This window comes from Taeniopygia guttata, chromosome Z (assembly GCF_048771995.1).
Source record: "Taeniopygia guttata chromosome Z, bTaeGut7.mat, whole genome shotgun sequence".
NCBI lineage: Eukaryota > Metazoa > Chordata > Aves > Passeriformes > Estrildidae > Taeniopygia > Taeniopygia guttata.
Window position 1 is genome coordinate 8,244,519 of NC_133063.1, and position 27,659 is coordinate 8,272,177.

The 27,659-nt window shown below is 43.8% G+C and overlaps 1 protein-coding gene and 1 long non-coding RNA gene across 9 annotated transcripts in view; one reads left to right on the plus strand and one right to left on the minus strand.

The window, feature by feature from the left end:
• Positions 1-1,314: 1,314 nt before the first annotated feature.
• On the minus strand, positions 1,315-22,876 carry LOC121468097 (uncharacterized). The gene is made up of 3 exons (XR_012053272.1): positions 22,735-22,876; positions 2,184-2,400; positions 1,315-1,589 (listed from the first exon to the last, which is right to left on the minus strand). It is a non-coding gene; the product is annotated as an uncharacterized lncRNA (long non-coding RNA).
• Positions 22,877-23,622: 746 nt separating this feature from the next.
• PIGG (phosphatidylinositol glycan anchor biosynthesis class G (EMM blood group)) overlaps positions 23,623-27,659 on the plus strand; it is an 81,106-nt gene continuing 77,069 nt past the window's right edge. For 3 of the 8 annotated variants that reach the window (XR_012053243.1, XR_012053245.1, XR_012053244.1), the window contains exons 1-2: positions 23,631-23,876; positions 27,023-27,228. Coding sequence is in view for 2 of the 8 variants with exons in the window: in XM_030258731.4 (XP_030114591.4) it covers positions 23,717-23,876; positions 27,023-27,228 (366 nt within the window). In the remaining 6 variants the exon portion in view is untranslated. Of the gene's footprint in view, positions 23,877-26,189; positions 26,315-27,022; positions 27,229-27,659 lie in introns of all 8 variants that reach the window. The other 5 variants (XR_004365789.3, XR_003957188.4, XM_072922746.1 and 2 more) reach the window with 4 other exon arrangements.

Consider the following 27,659-nt stretch of genomic DNA (forward strand, 5'->3'; position numbering starts at 1 on the left):
TTCTGTGCATGCACTGCAGCTGCTGCCCCACATGTGCAAGGGATGAGCCTCTGTCAGACCTCTTTATTTCTTTTTCCTTGTGGGACATCATGAGGACCACATCTCCTGTGGAGGGTTGAACTGCAATTGTTTACTATCTCCAGATGTATAAAAGGATATTTGGTGGTTTCTTATAAAATCTTTATTGGAATTAATGCAAGGGGGAGAGGCAGAAGGGACATCATTCTCTGCCAGGTACCGTCTCATGGTGGGTGGCAACTGCATTGCTCCCCTGAGTAAAATGCACCTGATTTTATGTGGAATTATTTATCATCGGTAATCATGTTTCTTTATTTTGATTGCCATCTGCTGGCAGAATGATGTGTTCATCACCATTTCACAGTCGTGCCACATAGGTTTTTTAAATGCTAAACATTCTAAATGTGTTTGTGTAGTTTGTGTATGCATATTGCAAAAAAGGGCTGCTTTTGGATGTCTAAATTCACAGGCTGACAATGCCAGAGGCAGAACTCACATGAGAACAGATGCTTCACTAAGTGGACAGAAGCAAGTTATCTATGCTGGAGAACGAGGAAGAGGAGAAATGCACCACAGGAGTCTTGGAACTTCAGGTGGGGATGGACACAGAGACTGGAAACAGCGTAGGAGAGCAAGGGGCTGGGCAGTAAGATCCAGGTGGGTCCCAGGGCTGTGCCCTGCATGTGCTCAGCCTGTGGTGAGCAAGTGAGACCTCAGCACAGATGCCCAGTATTGGGAGTGCAGGTGCTCAGACAGCTGCAGTGGGAGGAGGAAGAACAGAATAAGCACCAGAGTTCCTGGGCCCCACCATGAGTGCCACAAAATTCATCTGGTCAGCATCTCGAATACTCAAACTCAGCTTCTGAACCAATTTCTGTCCTGGAATGTTTCCTGCCAAAAAAAAAAAGTTCACAGCTTCAAAGGAAAGCTTATGTGCATCTATTAATCCATGTGCGGGATGGTATAAAACTCAGCCCAAATGACAGCAAATCAGAAGGATTTAATACCAACAAGACCTCAAAAACAAAGTTTGAGTTTCACTTGGATGAATGGCTGGAAACTGCATCTTTAATATGATCAAGCATCTTGTGTAAGGTAAATAAAATCAGATGAGCTTCAACTTTTAATTCCATTGCTGTGAAGTGTAATGTGTCTGCTTCAAATGAGAAATGATAAATGCTGTTCTTTAATTTCAGTGCTATGCAAATAGCATTAGAAGATTACTCCAGATGCTGGAAGATCAGAATCTGCTGAATTTTTCAGCAGATCTTTAGCATAGACTGGAATTCCTGTTGCTGTGATTCATGGTGGCATTTAATACTTCATATCCTTTTCCATAGAAAGGCAGAAATGCAAATATATTTTCCAAAAGCATTTCTCCTGGCAGTATTTGCAATTTTTGCAGAAGCATCCAAAGAAGGAGATGTTAGAAGACCATGCTCTTATCCAGAATTGTGAAATGAAGCTCCAGTTCTGCAGAGCAGTGGTGTACCTCTGTATCCCTCAACAGGAAAAAGTCTGCATCAGTTTTGATGACCCCTGTTGAGCAATGCACAGGAGAAAACACACGCCTGAAACAAAGTAAAATTTAATAGAGTAAAAAAATCTATTTAGATTTAGGTGCAGTGTACTGTGTAGTAGCTTATTAACATAAGTAAAATATGCTGTTTAATCTATTTACTCTGCTATGCTTGTAAAACTGTCTCAACTGAAAATAAAAGAATGTAATCTTTAAGGTAAAAAGATAAGAGGGGCCCCTCGAACTCTAAAACTAAGAAAAGTAGAAGTCTGCAAAAATAGACAAAGAAATTAGAGAGTTTTCTGTACAAAAGGCTAATTATAAATTGTAACTTGAAATTAACAAAACAAATATATATAAACCTATTGTAAAATTCTATGTATATGTAAATTAGTGTAAGATAATTAAAAAAAAATCGAAAATCCCCAAGGAGTGCGCATGCCTTTTAAAAGAAAATTCCTACTACAGAAAAAATCCCAGTGTGCTGAAAAATAAAAGAAATCCAATTATAAAATTTTAATTTTTCATCCATGTATCACACCTACCTACTGTGCCAACTCTGTCCTCCTGCCAGACCCATCCCTGCATTTTTTTCCAGGAAGTCACTCGAGTTCAAGGCAAAGAAAACCAAGCAATTTTTCCTTACCTTTCTCTCAGAAATGGCTTGAGTTCTCCCTCTACGTTGCTCTCATGAAGTACTGAGTCCATCTCCGCAGCCCTCAGCATAAGGGTAGGGACCTGTGGGAGTTCCAAGGAGGCCACAGAGATTCCAAAGAATCTCCTCTGAAGAACTGGGATTGTTCAGCATGGAAAGAGAAGTCTCTGAGGTGACCTCATTGTGGCCTTCCAGCACCTAAAGGGGGCTTATAAAAAGGAGAGAAAGGGGTTTTTAGGGAAAGGGAATATCGTGACAGGGCAAGGGACAGGAGTTTTATTGGAGCTGAAGAGCCTGGACGTGTCCTGGCTTCATCTTGGGCACAGCATTACTCCTGAGCTGGCTTCTCCAACATAAGGAAAAGAGCAAAGAGTTTGTCCTAAAAGGTACAATGCTTTGCTTATAACACTGGTTACTTCATCAGTATCTTGCCTTATCCCTTCCTGTACCTTGTTCATTAGCATTTCACAGCATTTTTCCTGGAAAATGCTTTGTGGAAAATGGTTACTATTTTTCTTCTTGTTCTTGGGTATGTTTAGAGAGATCTTTGTATGTATCAACCTTGCACATAGTGGTAGTTTATACTTTCTTGTTTCCTGCGGGTGCAGAGGGTTAATTATACATGATTATTCAGGTTTGCTGTTCCTTTGTATAAGGCACAATTTCTCAGAAAGAAATAACAACACAATTAGCAGAAGCTAACAAAAACTTACACTAAAAGACATTTGAGGCAATATCTCAAAAAAAATAAAAAAGCTCTGAGCCACAGGACAAGAGCAAGCACTGACCATCAGACAATTTTGCTGTTGCAGCTCAGACAAACTAGGCAGTAAGTGTCTAAGATAAATTGCAAGTGATGCATGTTAACATGCATTTTGCACAGATGGCCAAAATCAAGCAAAGATAGATTTAAGGCCTGACAACTTGAGGTCTAGTAAAGCAATGTTTTGAAGCTCAAGATCTGTTGTTAATATGGCTGATCTACAAGGTTACAATTTCTATGTTAGAAAGGGCAAATCCAAGACCTCTTTGATATGAAAGACATGAGATGTCAGAAATTCTGTTTTCAGTGATATGTTTGTGGAGAGCAAACATACACTTTGTTCTGTAAGGAATTTCCAAGAGTTATGAGGAGTTAAGTCCTTGAAACAACCTATGGTACTGTGGACTTTGCAATGGGAGGTCAATACTTCTGATCATTTAGGCAGCTTCTAAAGAATCCCAGGTTCTTAGATTTTAGTGCCTTTAGTATGTTTGCTATAGGCCTATGTATTTCATATTTCCTGATATTTGACTGTGTCTGAAGTAATGTTTGCCCTTCTTTTAATCACCCAGTTATCGATGCTGAAGAAATTTATTTTTGGAGCAGTGAGCATGAACAAGAAAGCAGCCCGGCACTCTAGGCAAATGTGTGCTGAGGCAGAGCCTTGTTTTCAGGTACGTGGCTTTTGCAGAATTATCTGCTTATCTATCTCTGCAACTCCAATGTCAGAGTCATCTGAAATAGTGGTGATTTTTCTATTTCTCTTACTATAGAATTTTTTGAATTCTGAAGGCGTTCCCCTGGCATTAAGTACTGCTGCAGTCATGCCTCCATTTATCTTTTTAGCTTCAACTCAGGTTTCTAGTCAGCAGTGAGCAGCCAGTGCTGTGGACCCCTGGTTTGGGCAGAGGTGTCTCTTTGAGGACACATGGACTCTGTTGTTTGTGCCACTTGGGTCTACATGGGACCACAAGCCTTCATAGAGGACAGAGAGGATTTCTGTGGCATTAGCAAGGTGCAGCCTTCTCAGCAGGAGAGTTTAGCAAGAAAATTCTCTCCACTTCTGCATCTTGCTAAAGGGCAGAATAAATATTGATGTGCTGGTAAGGTCCAGCTGAGCTGTCTGAATAATCCTCTAATAAATTGTACAATAAAGAAGTGAATTCAGTAGGAGATCAGCTGTTTACACTGATCTGTAATTGATCTCTAGCAAATAACACATGCAGTTAGAATCTTTCTTGCTTTTAATATGGACATTTCAGCCCTGGGGACACAGAGGATGAGATGCCACAAGTTGTTTCCTGCCCCTCTACTTATTATATCATAGTTTGCATAGTCACCAGGTCCAGGAGCAGTGGGAGCCACTGCTGGACAGTTGAACCCCGAGGCTCTGTATGAGCAGAGTGCAGCTACGCAGAGCAGAGACTGACGTCTGGCAGAAATCTGTTGGAATCTGTGGATATTGATGATTCTGAGATTGTAGAAAGTCTCTGTCTTTCTGCCCTGTTGCCAAAGAAGAAGCCATAATTCGTCTGTGCTGGTTTCAAGGTTGTTTATTCTGTTTATCTCTAACATGTTCTGCTGCCCTGCCGCAGCTCTGTCCTGCAGGGCAGCGTGTGGGGCTCTGCCCCTCAGTGGGATATTACAAACATTATATACCAGAAACTACGTGTACTATATTTACAATAATGTGCCAATATCTGTCACCTACGTTGAACAGTGTGTCCCCAGCCTAAACCAACAGAAAAATGCCAACACCACAGTGAAACATGGAGGGCATGAAGAAGGAGGAAAAGGACAAGACACACCCAATTCCTCCATCTTGTCCCCTCTGAACCCCTAATCTAGAAATCTAAAATTTAACTTTTGCACCCGTGTCACACTTAATTATTACTTACATCAAACACTCAGAGCTTGTAATTCATCCTGTAAGATTGAAAACTCCTCTCCAGACAGAGATCACAGACAGTGTCTCTGGGGCTCTGTCCAGGGGGGTTCCTGACCCCTGCCAGGGTCCCAGACCTGCCAGGGCAGCCAGAGGGAAGCCCTGGATTCCCACAGAAATCCCTCGCTGGGCAGAACTGGTTGTGCTCCTGCTGCTGCAGACTCAACACCAGGAGCTGCCAAGGGAGCTGGCTCTGCCTTGCTGCAGGGGAACTGCTTGCAGGAGCTTGCTCTAGGGCTAACAGAGGCTGCTGCAGGAAGAAGGGCAGCTCTGGGGTTCTGGGTACCTGCTGTGGTCTTGCACCTCTGACTTCAGAGCAAACCTTTTGGAAGCAAGGCACACGAGAGCTGGGAATCTGCACACTGCTTCCTCAGAGGCCCTGAAATAGATCCACCCTCTCTTGTGCTGTCTGGACCCCTGGAAGTCAGTTTTGAACGGTTATTCTTTTGGCTCCAGGGCTATCATACCCTGGGTTTTCTGGAAAGCTCCATACAGTGTCTGTGATATTGTGAGCCTGAAGCATTGGAACCGCTGACCATGAAAATGCAGGTCTAATAGTTCAGCATCAAAGAGAGGATCTGCCCTTCTCTAGGGACAGGTGTCATGCTAACAAACCCTTTTGTACCATGGGATAATGAACTGAATAAAAAGAATTGGGTACTTTCAACCAGCCCTCTATGCTGTTCTGCTGCTTCCCCCTGATATACCTCATGCTTGGCCAGGAGGCCAGAGGGACCTGCCTGCCCTGTCCTGGACAAGAAATCCTGTCCTAAATGTCTTGGAGAGGCCTGCCTACTCTTCCTGTCACAGTAGCTACAAGGCAAAACTTGTTTTCTACACACCCTTCTGCAGCAGACCCACCTCTGTGTCATACAGCAGCACAAGTGGCCCTGCTGCTCCCTCTGGTTTTCCTTTTCCTCTCACAGCTTCTCACCCTCTGCTGAGGAGCTGCCCTGACTCCTTGAGGTGGCAGGGTTTGTGCCCAGCGGTGAGCACTGATTGTGCTCTGGCCCCGGAGCAGGTTTTACGTGTGTCCTGTCTAGTGAAAGGTTTATTGGGCTGCAAACGATGCAGAGCCCCGGCTGGATGCGGCTGGGAGCATCCCCCTCCCGATGGTCATCGCACAGAACATCTGCCTCCTCCAGGGCACAGCCCCAACCTCGGGGATGCGCAGCACGTTGCCACATGCACGGCCAGTTTCAGAGCCAGGAAGGCTTTATTTAGAGCCTGAGAAATGAGATAAGCCAGACAGCGTAATGCTGGTATCGGTGGACAAAAGAACTGAAAGTAAGAGCTCTGCCTAACAGCAACAACAACAAAAAAGATGTATCACGTCTGATGTTAGATGATTCATGAAATAATTAGCGTTTCCAAGTGTGTCCTAATTTCAGACAACAGTGAAAATACAACAAGATGAGCAGAAAATGATGGGTTATGCTTTTCGAACAAGGCACTTTAATTGAGCCAGATGGGCCCAGATGTTTCCTCACACTCTGACTGAAACGATCACCTATTCAGAGAGATATGTTGTGGGAGAAACTGTAACAAAGATGCAAGAGGAAATTTTCCACAAGCAATGAATACATTAAGGAGACTTGAGGCAGCTCTTACTGCTCTAATGAGGCTAATTGTGTATGAAAATAGGAACATTTCATACTGATTTAAAGAGGTGCTTGCTGCCTCTAATGCTTCAGCTTGTATTCTGATCCAAGAAAGACTTTATAATCACTCTCTCATCAACTGGTTTTGAATACAGGTCTCCTTTTGGTCATCTGCTTTTTCTGTTCCTGGTTAATGCAAGCAAATCTCTCCTCTCTGTGCTTCAGCCTTCCTGATGAGTTTGGTAACAGTGACTGTTTCTGCCCGAATCTGTTTTTAGAGTTTCAGTTTGAAGTTACATGGTTTTATATGGTTGCAACATTTGACATACTCAATCTAACCAGAGATCTCTAAAGAGTGTCTCACACTGTAAAGGCCCCCCTTCTTCCCTGCAGATGCATTTCAAGCTGCCGAGGGATTATGTGTTTGTGAGGAGGTGTAAAGCATGCGTGAACTCATGCAGATGTGCCCACACAAGAAAATGGAAATTTAAGACTAAAACACCAAGAGACTTGTTGGTATTAGGAAGATATTGAGGCCATCAGGTCTGGAATGGGTCTGAGGATGCTTGATCTGTCTGTCCTGGGTGCTCCCTTGTTCCCTGCACTTCACCTCACCCTCTTGGCTGCTGTTAGTCACATGTGGTATAAGAAAGAAGGCTTGGTTTATTTTTTATACCCAGGTTTGCTTTATTTTTCGGCTGTAGTGCTCAGGTGCACAGCTGCGTGAAGCTGTCCCTGGACAGCCCTGACTGCACAGCTCAGTATCCTGTTTCTTGATCCTCTGCTTTGCTGTCCTTGTCTTTTCCTTTCACAGCTCAATCCCCTCTCAGATAAATAGAACATGCAAAAGTGACATAACAGGGGGGTGGCTGGGAAAGTGAGGAAACCAAATTCATCACTGTGAAAGTCTTCTAATGGAAACCTCACAAGTCTGGGAGTCAATGCTCCTCTACATGCTCTCAGAGTGAGGAAAAGGGGCTTCTCCCACCTGGACTAATCCTCAAAGTGCTCCACTGTCAGCGTCTGTGGCTCTTGGAGCCCCAGCACACACACAGAAGGAGCTGATGGGCCTTGGCTGACACAGGGTAGAGCCTCAGTCTCTTCAGAGAGGTTCACTGGGAGCTCTGCACCCCTCCTCCATCAGCTGTACCTCAGTCTAGCTCAGCTGGAAAGGAAGGCAGGGTATAATTATTTAGTATCATGCTAATTAACATTGCAGAGCAATGTTTCTCTCTCAGGTGCACCTGACCCAGGTCCTCCACTGTTAGGAACTAATCCCTGCTACAGTTTTCCCTCAGGTGGCAGAGCAAAAACCTCCAATGAGATCCAATGATTCCTTCTCTTTGCAGGATGAAAGGGCTAGTCCCAGGGACCTGGGTTTGCTTTACAGCCAAACAAGAGACTGCTCCCTGTGACTAACTTAGGGCAGCAGGCTTCTCTCCACACACCTCAAATGCTCTTGCAGAAGGTAGAGGACCTGCACAAACACAGTGTCTGAGACGGTGCTTTAGTCATGAGAAGCTGCTGCATCCATTAAGCACAACCAGGTTCTTCTTGGGAAGGGATTCCTAAAACGAGGGCAGCGGAGAGCTGGACAGCAGAACCAACAAACATTTATCTGGAGGCTTGTTCCTCCTCAGCTTGGCCCATTTCCTCTGAGCCACCAGTGAGCACAACTGATGTTCTGATTCTTGCTGTGGAAGCCTGTTTGCAGGTCTCAAATTGTCTGGAGCTGTACCAGTAGCATAATAGTCCCTGAGGTAAATTGTTTTATAATTTGCATTCTTCATATAAGAAAAGCCTAAAGTCATTCTTCAAATTTTTAGCTGTGCTCTGTATCCCTGTACTGTGGATTAACCACTGAGAGCCCCAGTGGGCAGAGCTCATACACATGTTCAGTTGTTTCAAGCAATGCTACAAGCACACAGCTGTTAAAAGAATAATCTTGTGCAGGTAGTAAATCCTCACACCTGTTACTTAGTAGCTTACAAAATCTCCTTTCTGCTGATGGGAATAAAGAGGATTTGTTTTCCCCCCGCTTTTCTGAGTAGGAGTTAGTTGTGCAGAAACAAAAATTACACAATTTCCTGGCCTGATCTTGGTGTAGGAGGCAGTACCCACCCCACGCTCTCCCTGGGCAGCTGCTGTGCAGAGTGGATCAGCAAAACGCAGCTGGGAGGAGGGAGAGAGGAGGGAGAGAGGAGGGAGAGAGGAGGGAGGTGTAAAGGCTCCCTGGGCATCCTCAGGCACTACAGCTGCACAGAGACATAAACCTGCCTTGAAGTATGCCTTGGTAGCTCTTTAGCCTCAGCTATTGCTACCACTGCACCTCAGAAATGAGGGCTATTCATTTAGGAGACAGACCTGAGTAACCACCAATCCTTCCTTTAGCTACTGTTACAATGCACGAAGTGTGTGAACCACAGCTCCCACATGCAGAGTGTTTTTTGCGTGCACCCTGGGATGTGGAACATCATTCCCTCAGCTTTGGCAACCCAAATGCAACTTTACTGATCTGGACAACCTCTCCCTTGTGACTGCATCACAACCTTTCCTTGGTTTTGTTTTTTTTCTCCCTTGGAAATAGAGGGCAGTGAGAAGATGAGATAAAGAAAAATTGCAGTGCTGTGAGACACAGTGATTCCTCAGCAGATTCATAGAAACTCTCCCAGGAGTGTAAAAGCTGTTCTCAGATCTCTGGTTTATGTTGCTGTTTGAGCACTTAGTGGATGTGATACTGCAGGAGTCGTTGAATCCTAATCAAAGCAACTTTCAAAAAGAGAGAAGCTGCTTGACAATGAATCTGGACACCAGGGGTTCAGGCATTTTCACCCTGGCATTCATTCAGCAGCTGTTACCTGGAGGGACTCCTCCAGGGGATTTCAGAGAAATCCTTTCAAAGCAAGAGTCAGGTGTTCAACCAGGCACAGGGAAATCTGAATATTTATTCAACCTTAGCTCTGCCCCTTTGAGCAGCTCCCTCTCCTGAACATCCACCTGCTATCAAATTACCTGACTGCAGCTTGCATGGGGAGTTGCATTCACAGAAATCCTAGGAAGCAGTTTTTTCTGTGCTGAAAACAGCACATTTGGCTTCCTGGAAGCACAGAAACAGGCAAGAATGTATTTGGGCACTCTAGTTTCTTCCAAATATATGTACCTCCCACCACTGCTGGTAAAGGAATTGGGTTGCCTCACTGGGTGTAAGCACAGGTTCTTGGGTCTTTTTTGAATGTAGAAAAAAGAATTCTTCAGCAGTTCTTAATTTCTAAAATCATTTTAGTTCATCATGAATTGTGCAATGGTAATATCTTCCAGTGAAAATAGATGATCTTTGTCACTGTCACTGCCAGTTTAAGACACACCTTCTCACATGGGACACCTGTCAGAAAAGGCAAAAAGAAACTTTACAGAAACCAAACCACAAGGTGAACTCACTTTTATTAATGTTATCTGGCTACCAGCCATACAGTGTTGAACAAACACAAGCCATTGATAAATAAATGATTATTAGCTCTTGGCCTGTGAAAGGAAATGTCTGCCTTGCCACTGCAGTTGAGATGACTCCCAAAAATGGCTCTGGTTCAGTCCTGGAGGACACTTGCAGTATGTGGGTTACTGTCAAAATGAAAATGGCACCTCTACCAAAAACATATTTCTGAGGGCTCTCCAGAGGAGAAACCCCCCAGTGCTGCTTCCTGCATCTTGCAAACAACTATTGTTAAGTATGTGACTTATTTGTGTGTGCCACCTGAAACAAGTCAAGTGCCCTCCAAAACATGAGAAAAATCTCTACCACCCTGGATTATCTGTGCAACCAACCCCCAACAGATCCTGCTCTAACAACAGCATCCTGTCCTCCTCCTTTTTCACAGGCAATGTCAGGTCTAATAGTTAGTAGATATGGGAGTTCTTTTGTTTCAACAATATGATAATCATTCTTTCTCTGCCCTACTTCTAGGCTTTCTGACATTCAGAAAGGTCAATAGTTCAATTCCTTAAGGAGCTGAATACATATTTCTTTTGTATCTGAAGAAATGAATAAAACAAAGAATGATTGTTTTTGAGACTGCATACTGGGAACAGTCTAAAACTTTCTTGTTACTCTAGCTCCCCTGGTATACCTGCAAAAAAGTTCTACCAGCAAAAAGCATCTTTTGCCAGCTGCTGTATAGCATCTCCTATGCCCATGGTAACACACTTTTTAAACAACACTCATTTGTGAAAACAGAGGATGCAGCATCACTGTGCTGGAGGGGAGGGGTGTCAAACTCTCCAGGGAGCTGGTGCAAGAAGGAGGAGCAGTGGAGAGTGCAAGAGGGCCCAAGCACGGGCTGGAGAGCCCCTGTGAACATACCCACAGCTGTGCCTTAGAGAGGATGCTGAGAGAAACTTCCCCAAGGACCTCTGGAGACTCTGGATGAAGCTGAGAGGAGTTACTGAGTGCTGGTATGATATGTGTGCCATGGAACTACCTATCCTGCCCTGAAACTGCCGCAAGCTGGAGGGAATTCATTTACTGTGCCTTGATTTCTATTCATCTGATTATGATTTTCCTCAAGAGCAGGTTGTTCAGTGCCTGTTCCGAGGAATATCTGCCCCCAGTAAGGTTCATGGTATCTTCACACACTGTAGTGAGTGTAGCCACAACAGAGAGATGATCAAAATATCACTTATGTTTGTTCAGACTGAGCAGGAAGGTGGAAAAGTGGGGGTCACTCCATCCTAGTGGCTGGATGACTTGTTCTGCTTCCCTTGCATATATAAGAAGGAGAGAGGCTGTGCCTACTGTTCTCACTGCAGTCTCAGCAGGCTTAACATCAACATGGGGGTGACCCTAAATGTCAGGCATTTTCATGAGGATGCAGATCGTGTGCTGTTGTTTTAGCAGATTTCCCAGGCGCTGGTCTCTGAATAAGAACTCAGTTCCAGGGGTTGGCTCAAGAGAAGGCAGATTTCACTGACATTAGAAATGATGTATAAAAAATGAACTGTGTATTGCAGCAGGTGAATTGAAATGAACGCGTTATAAATAATAAAGAGAATAAATAGCATGTGATTTAAATACTATAAATATAACAGAAGGGAATACTTGTGTGCTGAACATTTTGAAATCTTGAAAATGTTAAAATACCACAGATGGGCAGCCAAACATTGCAGAGACTTCTGATGCAGCTAATTTTTTTTTTTTTTTACTTTGGTTTTACAAGAGCTAGCCTGGTTTGTAGGCATATTGAGGGTAAAAGTAGAAAAAAAAAAAGCCTACATTACTTCCATAGCTCCTTACTGAAGACCACATTCTCTGGTGCCTCGGTGCCTCCTTCCTCTTTGATCCAGCTTAAACTGAAGGTTTTAACATAATACTCATAATCCTTCAAGGAAATCTAAGGCTCTGAAAGAAATGCAAAAAATTATTGCCCTTGCTACTTTTCTACTTCTCTTTTTTGTATATGCAGCTTGGGATTAAAAGCAGCTGCTCTTTGTTTTTGTTTGCATAACACCCAAATCAGCAGATTTGGTCCATCTCTGGGTTTTCTATATTCTGCTGCAAAGCCTGCATTTTCTAGGCAACCATCAATCTTGCATTCCTGCAGGAGCCCAGACTGAATCTGCCTGCCTGAAGGCAGCAGCAGGTGCTTTGTTCTTGCACTCTCCTTTCCCTCATGCCACTTCTGAAATGACACAGCTGTCCTTACAAGCGATCTCTGATTCCATTTGTGTCATCTGCACCAGCCTGGAAAGCAGTATATTCCCACTGCTTGTACAAACAGCTACATGGTAGTGCTCACTGTATCCCATGGCAGGGGGACTGGAGCCCTTTCTTGTCTCTTTTAACCCAAACCTTTCTGATAAAATGATTCTGTGATTTTACTGCAGTTCTTAAGCAAAATCTCAGACACTCGTATGAATAGAACTGCTTTAAATGGGGGATCACTTTGCCCCAGAGGTTTTGTGAAATAAACTTCTGTTGTATAGTATTGTAAAACAAGAAGCTCTGAAAGCATTTCTCCATTGGTTTTACATCATATTGTCCTTTCCTTGATTTCCATGTAGTCTCCTGTTTCCTACAAGCTTCAAATTTAAAAATTCTTTCCATCAAGAACATACAAGAAAGCTGCTGCTTGACCACAGCTCTTGAATTTAGAGATGTGTTGCTGTTCCTTCCCTGGAGCAGTCCTGACTGTTAACAGAGCATTGTGTGCCACTCAGTGCCTGACCCCAAGACTGGCCCCGTGCAAATAATCAAAATTTCCCACAGAATAAAGTTCTGCTCATTCTGAATGAAAAAGCAGGTCCTTCATTAACTTTATTGCCTTTTGCTCATGCTATTCTTATGAGAGTAGTCCCCAGATGGCACTGTTTGGCCATTTAATGTGATTTTTTTCTTGTCTGCTTTTTTTTTTTTTTTTAAGTTCATATGCAATGTAGTCTTTGAAGAAATGCTACAGATTCTCTCCACACAGAAGGAAGGGACTGCTTCCTAGGAGCCATGGCTTGATGATGGGATTATTTATTTCTTCTTGCTTTTAGGGTCTTCCCCCACAGAAATGGCTTCATTCTTTTTGAATATCAGTGTTCCACAATTCTCAGCTCTTCCTTCCATGACAGATCTCCTCTTTCACCTTAGAATGTTCAAGTATTGCAGGCAGCAAGAAGCTGACAGCGAGGCCCTGCTGCACTTGGCTAAGTGGCATATCCTGAAGCATCATACTCACAACCTGCCATCCTTTGCAGCTCCAGATACCCACACTTATACTGTCAGGATGTTTATCTTTCTTTCCTTTTCTTAATGTCTTTCTTAATTACTGTTAAGTCACACTTCACCTACTTACAGGAAAACCGACTTTGATACATTTTTTCACCAGACAGAGTTTCAAGCTGGTAAGGAACTTTTAAACTGTTAACAATAACTAAGATTGGTACCACTATGGGTTGAGAAAAAGCTGAAAAACAGTTTTTTCTTGGTGCATTCAGTACTCAGGAAGGGGACCCAGAACCAGATAAAAATAGGGTAACACAATGGACAGAAATACCCAGAGAAGGATGACATCCATAGTGGCAGTGAAACCTGTTCTTGGGTGGAAAGGATTAACTTCCTCATTTAGTAAGGGAAATTATGAGCTTCAGAAGGAAAGAATGTGTCTTTTCAGTCAAGTCATGTTAACACAACAAAATGAGGGAGACAAATTTATAGGTACTCTGCTTGGGATTCTGAGGAATAGCTGATCAATAGAAGTCAAAGGTGGAAGGTGCTGACTGCAATTGCCCATTTAGAGATAGGACTGATCTGTGCTGTCCTGTGGATGGTAACTTGTTTACATTTTTACTAGTGATTTTTGGCACAAGAATTAGAACTGGATTATTTAAGGAGATGAGAGCAATGATACAACATGAGATTCAGTACTCCAAAGTGATAAGATTATGGTCTTGAGAACCAGCAGCTAGAATCTTTGTGTTCAGCTGGAAATGCACCAGAGGTCATGTAGGCGAAACAAAATGCATGACAGCATGCCAGTTACAAAATGATCAGAGAATTGATGGGGCACAGCTGGGAAACGATTTTCAGATATATCATGGCCACTGCCAGCAGAGAGGAAAGAGACTCTCAGGGTCACTTGGGACCCACTGAGGCCTTCTTCAAACACTGTGGGCAGGACTGGTCTCTTGCAACATTGAAATGAGGCCCAGTGTGGCAAACTATGACCTAGGTGAGTGCAGCACAGCCAAAAGGGGCCAAGGTGTGATGACAGCTTTCTTGACAAAGTTACCAGTGCAGAGGGATGAAAAACCTGCTGGGAGTGAGAGGAGCTAAGCAGGATGACATGAAGTTCTGGCATGTGAACAAGGGATCTTTGATATGCTGAGGGTGGAAATTCACAGCTTCCTAACAATTGTAATTCATCCTCTTGGAACAACCTAAGAAGCCCAAATAACAAAACATGGAGTGTTTTAAGGAAGCCAGCATGTAAGATGAGAGGAAAATGATGAGGTGTGGCCTCTTCATCTATTTCCTTGTGCCATTTTCCTTGAAAAAAAAGAGATGTGATTTTTTTGTAGTTCATTCTTCCTTGTAGAATTTTTGGGACTGAGCTTAATCGCTATTACAAGCAAAATAATAGAAAAAGACCCCTTCAAAAACAAACCAGAGGGGGAAAAAAAAAAATCTTGATCTGCTGTTGTACCTATTACACTGTGTGGTTTTGGTGTTCTGCCTATGTTGATAATTAACTTCACAGTAGAGTCTGCTGCAGTTTAAAATAGAGTGTGCAAGGAAGACTCCTACTTCAATAAAAGAGGATATGCAGATGCCTGTCCTAGTAATACAGGCATTCAAGGAATAGAAAACCTTTCTTACTATGGGCTGAATAGAAATCTCATCTTCTCCACAGTTTTTGATTATTTGTTTTAGTAATTCTTGTCCTCATTGAAAGCTTTCAAAATTTATTAAAATGGACACAAAACTACTGGTTTTTATTTTTATTTTTCTACTGTCAGATGCACTGGTGATCTTTGACCATCTTCCAAAAGCTCAGCTGGTTCCAGAGTTGCTGAGACTCAAGTCTCATTCTCCATCTACATTTTGAGAACACAGGCACTGAGAACAGCCTAAGTAAGGGAGAAATCCTGCTGAAGCTTTGTTTCATTTGATGGATATGCCAGAAGATGTCTTGTTAAAAAAAAAAAAAAAAAAAAAAGCTCGGACAAGGAAACTTTTTTAGTTTACTAGTGCAGATAAGGTTAACAGCCTGCAATTAGATGTAGAGTTCTTGACTTATTTCCTCTAGAAATAGGATTTGCAGGCTTATAATGTCTCTATGTGTCACTGTCAGTCCATCTTAATACTTTATTCCCCTTATCAAGTACAAAGAAACATGCAGGGAGGAAGCAATGTTGCATGACTTGAGTAAAGTAGAGAGTAAAGTAGAGAGGACCTATGAAAGACTGAAAGTGATATGGAACCCCTCAAGATTTGAGAGTATCAAGATCTGAATCAAACTTCACAATTTTTTTTGTTGCTGTCAACCAGCAGATGTAGCTAGACAGTTATGATTAAGCAATTGCACTGTTAACATTATATGCTTGGCTAGTGTTTGTTTTAGGGAAAAGGGAAGACAATCCCAAGATGAATGAGATGGGCTGCCTGGATGAGAGCCACCAGGAGTAAGGTCAGAACTGTCAGTAACTGGAGAGGAGGGAAATCCAGCAGTGGACACCAACTCAGTGACCACCTGCTCCAAACAGACCCTGGAGTCAGGCAGAGGGAAGAACTGCACCTGCAGACTAATTAGCATAGCAAACAGGGGGCTGAGTGCTAATTAATGGATGTCACATAATCTGTAAGCAATGAATGCTGATGCTTTGTTTGTTAAAATGTACAAATGCTGTAATGTTTTGATGACTGGGGAGCCAGTCTTTTGTGGGCTACCACACTGCTCCCTTCCTTGCACAAACCAGAATAAGAGGTAGAAATACCTCACCTGGGTTGTGTGAGTTGGTGCTACGCAACGGGGAAGGAGCTGGAGGTTGGCACAAGAGAAGCACTAAAGCAAAATTCTGCTTTATTAGACCTTAGGAATCCATGAGACATCATAATTGGCTCAGTTAGGTGGGGGAAGCAAGAGGTCCAGCCATATAAAGAAGTGAAACTCTTGAAAACCTAGATGGCTTAGTTTTTCTGCCTGGCAGTGTTTTCTTGGCCTGGCCGCAGTGGTCAGGTATGAACACAGGTAATTGAAATATGGTAATGCAGATAGTCTGTCTCAGGATCTGACTTCCATTGGGTGACACTGCACTAGGCTTGGCCCCCTGTGACCATTCAGGCAGGTCAAGTTCCCTCTGATCCTCTATGCTCCTTCACAGGGTGGGCAACAGCTGACAGCTTCCCCCTCCCGAGAAAACACACCACTCTGCCACTGCAGAAGCAAGCTGGGAAAACCCCAAAATCAATGGTCTTGAAGACCTAGTTGATTTGTGGTGGAATCACCATCGCTATATATGTTTAAAAAAAGACTGGACATGGCACTTGGTGCTATAGTCTAGTTGTGGTGTTAGGGCACAGGTTGGACTTGATGATCTTAGAGGTCTCTTCCAACCTCATTATTCTGTGATTCTGTGATTTAGGGTGTGGAGGAGAGAGGGCCCAGGTGTGATGATCTGGCCCATGAAGGAGCAGCTATACCTTTCCCACAGGGGAGGAAACGGGTACATCTGCATGGCAGCTGTTACTCTGTGACAAAGCTATCAGAGCAAGAAATTCCAGGTACACAGTGCTGGAAGAAATTTATCCTGAAACTATAAACACTTGAAAACCTTTTTCAGCATTTTCTGATGCCAGGGATTGATGATGCTGATTAATTACCCTAGCTGACTAAAGACAGCTAAGTTGCTGTTTCTTCCCCCACACAAACACTTTTGCTGTGGATAATTTACCAACTGACAGTTTCTTGTTTTCTTGACCTCCCTGCAGCCACTAACACGTCTTATTAAGGCCCCTTGTATAGTTTCAGCTTCTCCCTTAGCAATGACTTGGCTATCCAGCGTGAAATTTGACAAAGTGCACACTTCAGCTAGCAAGCTCACCAACAGCCTGCACTCTCAATGCCTGCCAGCCTTCCTCACTCTCTGCTTTCTCAGCTCAGACAGTTGAAGAGTGTCTGAGCATTAAGATGAGCAGGTTTATGATGCTGGCTGGTACAGCACAGCAATTCCCTGCAGTGAAAAGCAACACATAAAGACCTCTCTCCTGGAAACAAGTGCACGAGGAAGTGTCAGAGAAGAAGCTGGTTTTTGAAATGAGAAATGATTATGTTATATTTTGGTATTTTTTTAACACAGTGTAGGGTTTAGCTAGCAAAAAATACCTAGGCCTAAGGTAAATAAAGGCAGTGCCATTGAACACCTGGCACCTGCAGGTAACTCACTTAAAAATGAAGGTTTTGGCTTAGAGAAGAGAAAGATGTGAGGCAAGAAGTCTATGAAGATAAAAAAATGCTTTACTAGGATATTTTAGGGAGGTTATTTTGGTAAAGTCATATGTCATGGAAGAATGCAGCTACATTTCCTACTTCATTGCTGTAATTGTTTATCACCATTGCTTGCAGGGACACAGGAAGAGAGGATTTCTGCAGCATGAGAAATTCTCAGTAGGATAAAGACCATGTGACTAAAGAAAGCTCTATAGCACTAGGCAGATCAAGCAAGCAAGGAAGACTGAAAGGAGTTGAAGTCATCACCTGCATGCTGAGTATAATGTACTAATGTCACAAAGAAGCAGCAGCTAGGCAGGAAAAGGGACAGTCAGGTTTCTTGCAGTTGCAGGAAGGAGTTGCTGGATTCCCTGGTAACCAAGATGCAAAGATTTGGTTGTTGTGCATGTTTCTGGATGGGATGCTTTGGCACCTGATAGGGAGTCAGCTTACAGGCAGTTTCCTCAGTAGGGGCACTGACAATGTCTGTTTGCTTTTTCCAGTCATCATTAAATCTGGAAAAATCTAGTATCACTGGGTTCCCTGTCCATTACCTCTCTGAAAAATAGCTAAGGCTGTCAGGAAAAGCAGGAGAGAGATAGGAAAGAAAGTGGGATTAAAGGAGGGTAAAAGGTAAGCAAGATAAATGGGTAAAATTGTAGGGAGGAAAGATTATGGTTAGTTTTCATGTGTCATGAAAAGATGTTGTTTCTGCTGAGCTCTCTCAGTGCCTCTCTGAAGGCTAGATGACTTGGCATTACTCTAGCTTGTGGAGTCTGCTGACATTTGTGGGGAGTTTCAGACACTAATAGTACCAGAATCAGTCCATCTACTTAAGTGGTTTTGGAAGTTTCCTTGAGGTTTTACTCTTTTTCATTCACATTTTAACCAGTTCATTTTGACTGAATGAAGAACTCACCTTGGGTGAGTATCCCATGATTTGTTCTAATCAGCAGCACATATGGGTTTCATGCTCAGTGACCCCAGTTTATGGCTGCAGGTCTGAAAGAACCTGCCTGGGTGAGTGCACAAACGCAGCTCCAAAGCCAGGGCTTTCTTAGGCAGGAATGACTAGTTACACCTCTGTACAACACTGTGCAGAGAAAGAGGGATATTGCTACTAAACGGTGTAAGCTTTGAGTGCAAGGCTCTGGGGGAAACTAACAAGCATCTTCTTCAATTAGTTCTTGCTCTGCAGCTTTGCTTCCCCTTCAAAAGCAAGTAATCTCACACTGCGGCAAGTGACAAGTCTGCAGTCTCCAGAAACAAACCAGGCTTTGGCTCCCTACAGCTCACCAGCTCAGGGGTTATCAGGGTGTATCTTCTTCAGTGATCCCTGGCTGCCTCAATCTCAAATCCCATAAGCTCTGCAAGCAGGGTTTCCAAAATAGCTAAATCTGGAGGCAGACACACGTGCATGTGTGCACAAAGACAGACAATCAATTATTTTATGTGGATAAAGCTATTGAATTATTTCCTAACATGTTTTTTTTTTTTTCTATGTGAAGAAATTCCTGCTTCATCTCAATTTCAGAAGCTGGGTTTACAATGCAATGCTTCTGCTTTGTCTTTTGCCTCAGCAACTACAAATCTCTGGAGGCTTTGTAGTGCACCAGAATGGAGAAGGGAGAGTCACACTTCAGCAGACAGTCTTTTATAAACTTTTCTGATGTTTTACTGTGTCTTAAATACAGCAGAGACCTGACATACATTCAAATTGCCATGTACTGAAGAATGGAGAAATGATAGGAGAGAAAAAAACTACTATGTGTCTTTCTGAATTTCTAACTACATCACACTGCTTTCGGAGTGTCAGATCACCTTGGGAAATCTAGTTTTTTATTACAACTTCACTTAATTTTGAATGAATTCTTCCTCACCCCCCTTGCATGTAAAAATGATTGCTTTTGCTTATATATGTCAATTTTGCCACTGTCCATATTCCTGTTTCACTTGCATGTCCCCCAGTACAGTATTAAATGTATTAGGGACAAGTTTAAGAGCTATCACTGATCATAGAAAAGAGATGCCTGTTTAAACCATTGGCATGAGGTGTTTACCTATCTGACATTCTCAGTTTCAGAAGAGATGTGCAGGTTTCACATAAACACACATATTCAGATATGAGATCCTGTTAAATTAGGCCCAGAGAGGGAGAATAACTGAGGCAGTTCAAAAAGCAAGGTGGTGAGGTGCAGATACCCAGAACTTATAAACAGCAGGTAAACAGGCCTGAGAGCAAAACTACAAGGGAATTATTCAAAATAAAGGTAAGTAAGAGAATGGAAAAATTTAAAAAAAAACTGAGAAAACTTATTGCATATTTTCAGACTAGAGGAGAAGGGAAGATAGGGCCTCTGTTTCTGTCAGAATCTGCAGGTATTGATGATTCTGAGATTGTAGAAAGTCTCTTTCTGCCCCGCTGCCAAAGCAGAAGCCATAATTCGTCTGTGCTGGTTTCAAGGTTGTTTATTCTGTTTATCTCTAACATGTTCTGCTGCCCTGCCGCAGCTCTGTCCTGCAGGGCAGCGTGTGGGGCTCTGCCCTCAGTGGGATGGTACAAACATTAAATACCAGAAACTACGTGTACTATATTTACAATAATGTGCCAATATCTATCATCTATGTTGAACAGCGTGTCCCCAGCCTAAACCAATAGAAAAATGCCAACACCACAGTGAAACATGGAGGGCATGAAGAAGGAGGAAAAGGACAAGACACACCCAATTCCTCCATCTTGTCCCCTCTGAACCCCTAATCTAGAAACCTAAAATTTTACTTTTGCACCCGTGTCACACTTAATTATTACTCTTACCAAACACTCAAAGCTTGTAATTCATCCTGTAAGATTGAAAACTCCTCTCCATGGACAGAGATCACAGACAGTGTCTCTGGGGGCTCTGTCCAGGGGGGTTTCTGACCCCCTGCCAGGGTCCCAGACCTGCCAGGGCAGCCAGAGGGAAGCCCCGGATTCCCACATGTTTCTAATGAAATTGTGAAACACAAGAAGTGAAAGAGGCAGGAGAGAAGGAGGTGGGGAAGCAGATATGCTGAGTGCTGACTAATGTGCAGTGGTGGCAGAGGACACAGAGACTGTTGGAAGGTGCTCCTCCCTCATGGAGCACACAAATTTTTTATCTTATCTACTTTTTACTAGTTGCCTCAGTGAAGAAAGGCCTGAGGGATGCCAGAGTGACTATAAATATCACCTGGTTCTTTAAATGTTGGTGGCAAAGACACTAACCAAAATGTGTTCCTACTGGTTCCTCCATTTGTCTGTTGAAGACAAGGCTTGGTTGGCTTTCAGTCTGATTTCTCACCAGATTTGGGAAAATGCCTCTAGAGAGGGCTTTGCATAGAGCACTAAATTCCTTCTTCTTCCTCAGCATACAGAGATGTAAATTTGCTTGAGTGGCTCTTCACAACAGCAGCAGTAGCAACATGCTGTCTCGTAGGGTAGGGAAAGATGCAAATTCATCTCCCACAGGGATGGGTTGTACTGTGTTCTAAAATGTTTGCTGGCTCTGATGAAACAAAAGCCTTCTGAATCACATGAAGTGCACTATATTGCACCTTTCCAGACATTCTGGCATGAACCTTTAACCTTCCAAAGGCCATTTAAGTCAGCCAGTACCTCTTGGCATAAACTGGCGCACGTGATTGCACAATTTATGGACACTGATTGTGTGCTGGGAAGCACACAAACACTTCTCTGAATGCTCATGAAATCACTGGCTCTCAGGGCATAAATGTTTTATGCACAACAGAGGAGGTTATGCCCAAGAGCTTGTAAAATGGCCACAGCAGTGCACAGCAGTGGTTGTCAATATATTATGTTGTAACACGCTTGTAGACTCAGGGACAGACAGATTTAAAGTCTTGTACAATGCTCAGGATGCTTCCTGTGTTTGAACCCTGCAGTTAAGTGCTACAGTAATGGACTTGAAAGCATGTTGCTGCAAGAACTTGCCAAATGGTGATGGTACTCACGAAATACCCAGTGACAGATCCCAGGGAGTGTGAATCACATGCTAGATACTGTTTTTCATGTCTGTAGAGAAATTCTTTTTGCTGAACACAGAAATTCTGATCTTCTGTGGGAATTTGAAGGTTTGAATGATGGGAGAAAGATGCAGCTTGGGGAATTTCCACTTACTGAAAGGAAAAGTAAGCTTTACACATGAAATAAAAAGACAGACATTTCTTAGATGCTGTTTTGTTATGCATAAACATTGCCTACATTAGGTTGCTTTATATTCGTTAGGCAACCTTTCCTAGTTTCTGCTTGGAGAGTCTAACTAGTTCAAGGTTTAAAGAAGAGGAAAAATACCCTTAAAAAGCAACAAATACAGCTTTTCTTGGATGTACAAATAATGTAACTTTAAGGCATATTACCTAAAGCCACTTTAAAATTTAAATACAATGGCCCAAAAGTACTTTTTGCCTAGTCCTACTGTTTCAAGCAACATTCCTTGCATGTTTTTTCTGAATTTCATTGCACTGCTCATAATCAGTTGAAGTTAATTACTGAATACTAACTTTCATGGGCCTTCAGAGTTGTGCTTCTGCAAAGAAAGAAGTGAACAGGGTCCGCAAAAATGAAATTTCTTTAAAAAGTAATGGTTTTAGATAATCTCAATAAATGAAAATGCTATTTATATTCTCATTAGAAGCATAAAGTGGTAAAAGTGGCCAGAAAAAGCACTCAGGTAGCCTAAAGGTAGCATAGTGCTAAGGGATGCTCATACAAGAGCACAGGACACAGGCTCCTTGACTTTTTTTTTCTGTATTTGCAGACCCTAGGAAAGGCCAAAGCTTTTATCCTGAACCCACTCACACACGCTCCTCACACCACAGCAACTTTGCCTTGTGGCAGGCATTGCAAAGCCCAGATTCAACAGCTGGCCAGTCAAACCATCAGTAAAACCAAAAAACTGCAGCAGGAAAACATTTCTCAAAGCACTGTACAATGCATTTGTGTTTACACAAACCAGGTCACGCTTTGTGCTGAGGCAAAAGACCCAGTGGGAAAACCACCCTGGAGCCTGCTCACATGGTTCTTGCTCGGTTTCCTTTTTCACAAAATTAAAGTTTAAAACTTCTCCTCATCCTCTGACATGATCGGCCTACCATAGTCCATCTCCATTCCAATGGAAAGATTAAGACATATCACTGTTCAGTGTTATTAAGAGGGGTATGTTTGCGTGTGGAAAGATTCTGCTTTCCAAACACCCACAACAGCCACTTTCCAGGACTCCTTCCTCACCTGCCAAGCACTCCTTGCTGCAGCAATCCATCAAACCTCCTTTCTCCGCGTTCACCTTCCCCGGGGAACACGGGGTGGGATGAGGGCTGGGATGAGGGGTTGGAACGTGGGGTGGGATGAGGGGTTGGAACGTGGGGTGGGATGAGGAGCTGGAACGCGGGGTGGGATGAGGGGTTGGAACGCGGGGTGGGATGAGGGGTTGGAACTCGGGGTGGGATGAGGGGTTGGAACTCGGGGTGGGATGAGGGGTTGGAACGCGGGGTGGGATGAGGGGTTGGAACGCGGGGTGGGATGAGGGTTTGGAACTCGGGGTGGGATGAGGGGTTGGAACTCGGGGTGGGATGAGGGGTTGGAACTCGGGGTGGGATGAGGGGTTGGAACTCGGGGTGGGATGAGGGGTTGGAACGCGGGGTGGGGGGTACCAGTGTGGAGTTGGGTCGCAGGTGTGGGACGCGGGATGGGGATGCGAGAGTGGCAAGCGGGGACTGGACCGCAGAGACCGAACGCACAACGGGACGGGCCCCGCAGGCGGATCGCGGAGGTGGGACACGGGACTCGGGGCGGGCACAGGAGGTGGGACGAGGGCCCGGGAGGCGGGTCCGGAGGAGGGATGTGGAGGCCGGAGGAGGGCCTGAAGGCGGGTCTGGAGGCAGGATGCCGAGGCGGGATGCGGAGGGTGGAGGCGGGTCCAGAGGCGGGTCCAGAGGCAGGTCCGAAGGCGGGTGCGTGAGGAGAGCTGTGAGGGCGGAATGAGGGGCTGTACTTCCGGTTCGGTGTTGCCGTACGCGCTCGCGGAGGGGCTGTGGGCCGCTGGCCAATAGCGAGGCTCAGCGGAAGCGCGCGGTCGTCGCTGGTTGGCGGGCGGCGGGCGGGAGGCGGGGCCAGGCGGGAGGGGCGGGGGCGGCCGCAGGTGCCGCCCCTCAGAGCCGGCGCAGCGCCGGCCGGGCCGGGTGGGTGCTGCTGTCGCTGCTGCCCGGCCAGGATGCGGCTGCGCTCGGGGGTGTTCGCCGCCTCCTGCCTCCTCGTACAGGCTTTGGGCGTCGCGCTGTTCCTCCGCGGCTTCTTCCCGCTGCCCGTCAGGTCCGTGCCCCGCAGAGAGGCCCGCGCGGACCCTCCCGCCGAGCCGGCCCCGCCCGGCCCAGGTAACGCGAGCAGCCGCCCTGCCGCTCGGTGTCACGGTTCCTGCAGCGCCCTCGTGTTTCCACACCTGCTCCCCGAGTAGCTTAGCACTTAACTGGTTTTCACGTAGTTACGGATCGCAGGCAGGAATACCTGCTCACAGTCGAAAAGCCCGAAGCGTCGGCAGTCACTTTTTTCAGCCGTGATACGCGGTGCTGTTCAGTGGCACCTGGTTTGCATGAAGTGATGCCGCCTCAGCTAAAACGCCTTACGCGTTTCCTGTGGTCATTCGCTGGCTGTGTTGTGTCCGAGATTCATTGTTTCTGCGATGTTTCTGTGGTGTGTGTGCCTTAATGCCACATCAGTGAGACTTTAACAGCTCAGTAGTGACAAAGCAACTGTAGTAATGCAGGTTGCAGTATGTACAGTGTTGCCGTCCATCACCGTTTTTGTGAAATCACTGTCTTTAACAGGTCCTGCTCCATTCCAGAGCTGAATTTGTGAAATCAGAATTTTCAAGAATCTTTTTAAGGAGCCTGTAGACGATGTGCTAATAAAGTACCTGTCTCATATGTTCAGTCACAAATTGTATTAAAGTAATTGGAAGAGGACTGTGCACTTGAGGGACTGGTTTTTCACCAATTTGGAGCTTGTGGGATGAAACTTCAAGTTCACTTGGCAGCTGGATTGAGTATTATTTTGCTCATACAAAGCTCTTCATTGGGGCACTAAGTTATGGTTAACTTTTTGGAGCAGGACTCTTTAACTCCCAAACTGGGTCCTCAGCTGCTTGATATTTACTGTTAATTCTTCTGAAGTGTGTGATGTTGTGCCTGTAGGGACAGGCTTACTTAAATTTAGAGATGCAGTGGAGAGAACAGAAGGTTGTGTGATTTAGAGTGTGATGTGCTGGTATTGGTTAAGCAAGAACAAGAAATAATCTAATCTGGTAACAGACTGAGTGGTTTCTGCTGAAAGGCAGGTTGATTTTTAGCTGGAGTTTACCAAGACTGCCACAGATATTTGATAGGCTGCTGTGAGTGAAATATTGCATTCACATGTGATTATTTATCAGAAGACTAATGTAGAAGGAGACTGGGTGGGAAGGAGATGTCAGACAATTTGGGTTTTAAAGGACTGGTTTGCGTTGAAGAGTAAAAGTGTGTGCCACAGGGCTCTACAAGCAGTTTAAATTTAGGCATGTCATGAGCAAGCCTAGGTGTAGTAGGCAAAAATGGAAAGGCAGTAGAAAAATACTTACTTTCTGTAGTACTTGGTTACGATGTGCTTGCAGAGTGATATCTGGATGATAAGGTCTAAAGGCAGGGTAGTGCTTACTAAACCATGATGCAGGAGGCTTTCAACCTACTTTAGACCTATTCAGAAAAGAGTATTTCTCCAGTGCTTCTTCTACTCTTGAATGTTTCCCTTTGTGAACACTCCTGATTGCTGTTGAGTGCATGGTGTCTTGGCTGTGAGAAGGCTGTGATACTGAATGCTTGCAGCACATTATTGTAATATGTTCTTGATAGAGAATCTGTGGTTTTCTTCACAGAAGTTCAGGTTCATAGACCTGAACAGTTAGAGGAACTGTTTTCCAAGTAATCCTGGCAGAGATAAATAAGCATACTGCATGGCTAGGCTTGGACATTGTGTTGATTTAACTATCTTACAGTGAGTATTTTCACATGGCTTGTATATGACTCCAAATCCATTTGAACTTCTCAACACTTTGACTTTCTTATAAATCATACTGCAGGAGGAAGTTAGGAGTAGGGCATATGTGTTTGTGATCTGAACATTTTTGGTGTCCAGCAAGCTTTCTTTCACTATGCAGTGGATAGGGGAAACTAGCAGAACATCTGGTGGTGCCTTCTTGCTTTTCATGGAGAGCCAAGGCATGCTGGATAAGTTGATAATTCAAGTCCTGGAAAAAACAAAATTTTCAGTTTAATTAGGATCGTTTGCAGTCAGCATTTTGTTGTGATTTCCTTCTTCTCCCTGCTGTGCTCTCCTCTCCCATTTCCTGATCTGGAAAAATCACTAGCAGTAACTAGTCTGTGAATGTTAGTTTGTTGATGCTTATCTGTGTATGCCAAAATAAAATTTCTGAGGTTGTTTTTGATGTTGTTGTGTTAGACACACCATTATCTGCCACCTTCCAAGTTGTCAACCACTTTTGCAGAAAAAACCTTTACTCTAAAGGACTGTAAAACCCCTAACTTTATATAAGGCATGTATGAAGCAATTGATTCAACACAATGGTGTCTGGATAGAGGCCTGTGGATAGGATATATCCTGCTTCCATTTTGCCCTTGTGTGTTTTTTCCTGATAGAGAAATGAGACCTGTAGAGGTTGGAGCAAAAATGCTGCTGTAAGACCTGAATCCACCATGTGGACCAAGTTTAATGCAGATGAAGAGTTGCTGTGGTCAGAATTAAGTCCATGGAAGAGAAAGAGGTGGGCTTGAAGGCATGGCGTTGCCTACTGCTTGATGCACAGCAGCATTTTCCTGTACCCACCTATATGTTCAGGGAATTCTGGAATTGGATTTTGGCCCTGGAGCTGCCATCACTGAAGTAGTCTGTCATACAGTCTTCTACCTTGAAGGGAGTGAATGTGCATAAATCTGTTTCATACAAGTTTCAGTGATATTGTCTCTTTCTTTGTAATCTTCCTGTTATCTTATGGTGCGATTTCACACAGAAGCACTGTTTATGTTGTGAGGTGCAAAACTGGGTATTGGCACGGTGAATATTATGTCTTTTTTTTAACAGAGGTTGTCTGTCAGACAACTTGTTCAGCTTTACTGAAGTAAAAAGAGAGGAGGTAGCAGCTATTCCTTCTTATTACTTTGAACACTCTCCATTTCAAAGCTTTTCCTTAGTTTTTCCAATTTCATATCTGTCCCACTTTCCTTTCACATCTTGTTTTACTTCCTGGAGGTGGTATTGGAATTGTTGTGTTATTCCTGTGCTGGATGACTTGAAAACTCATCTTCCTCAGATTACTTCTCAGGTTTGCAGTTTGCAGCTTCTTGTTTCTGTGTGTAGAATTAATAAAGAAGTTGAAAGCACTAATTTATGTGGTAAAGTTGTCCTTTAACTTCTGTCTCATCTTCTGTAGAATTTGTTGATGAGTTATACATGCCTTATTTTTGTTGCTTAGGAATGGTTTCTAACTGGACCAAGATTCCTTCACCACTTTTCAAAAAAGTTGTCATTGTGCTGATAGATGCTTTGAGAGATGACTTTGTGTTTGGATCCAAAGGTAAACAGTTCATGCCTTATACTACTCAAGTTGTTGAAAAAGGGGCTTCCTACAGTTTCATTGCTGAAGCCAAGCCACCCACTGTGACTATGCCTCGAATTAAGGTAAGTGGGATTTTTCCCTATCATTTCACTGGAGAAGCTTTTAAGTATGAGTTGTTTCATATGCTTGGAGTTGGCATAAAGGATGTGTGTGTGGTGTTAGTGCAATCTATGCCTGAATGTCTCTTTGCTGTAGTAGTGCAATTAATAAACTCCTGATTAACCATGAGTAAGGGGTTAAGGACAGATAAGGCCCTAGTCTAGGCTTAAATGATTGACATCCTTTTGGTTTGTAATCATGGGAAGGCGGTAGTCTCTTAGTTGTCCAGTTTTCCAGTTGTCTTCTATCTAGGAACATTTTTATTGTACTTCTTGTGCTCTTGTAACTTCTGAGAGAAAATCCAGTTTAGTATAAAATTATTTTTTCATAGGGATATTTCGGAAGAGTTTAAAAGGGAAATTCCGCCAAGCTGCAGGTAAATAAAAGATGAATT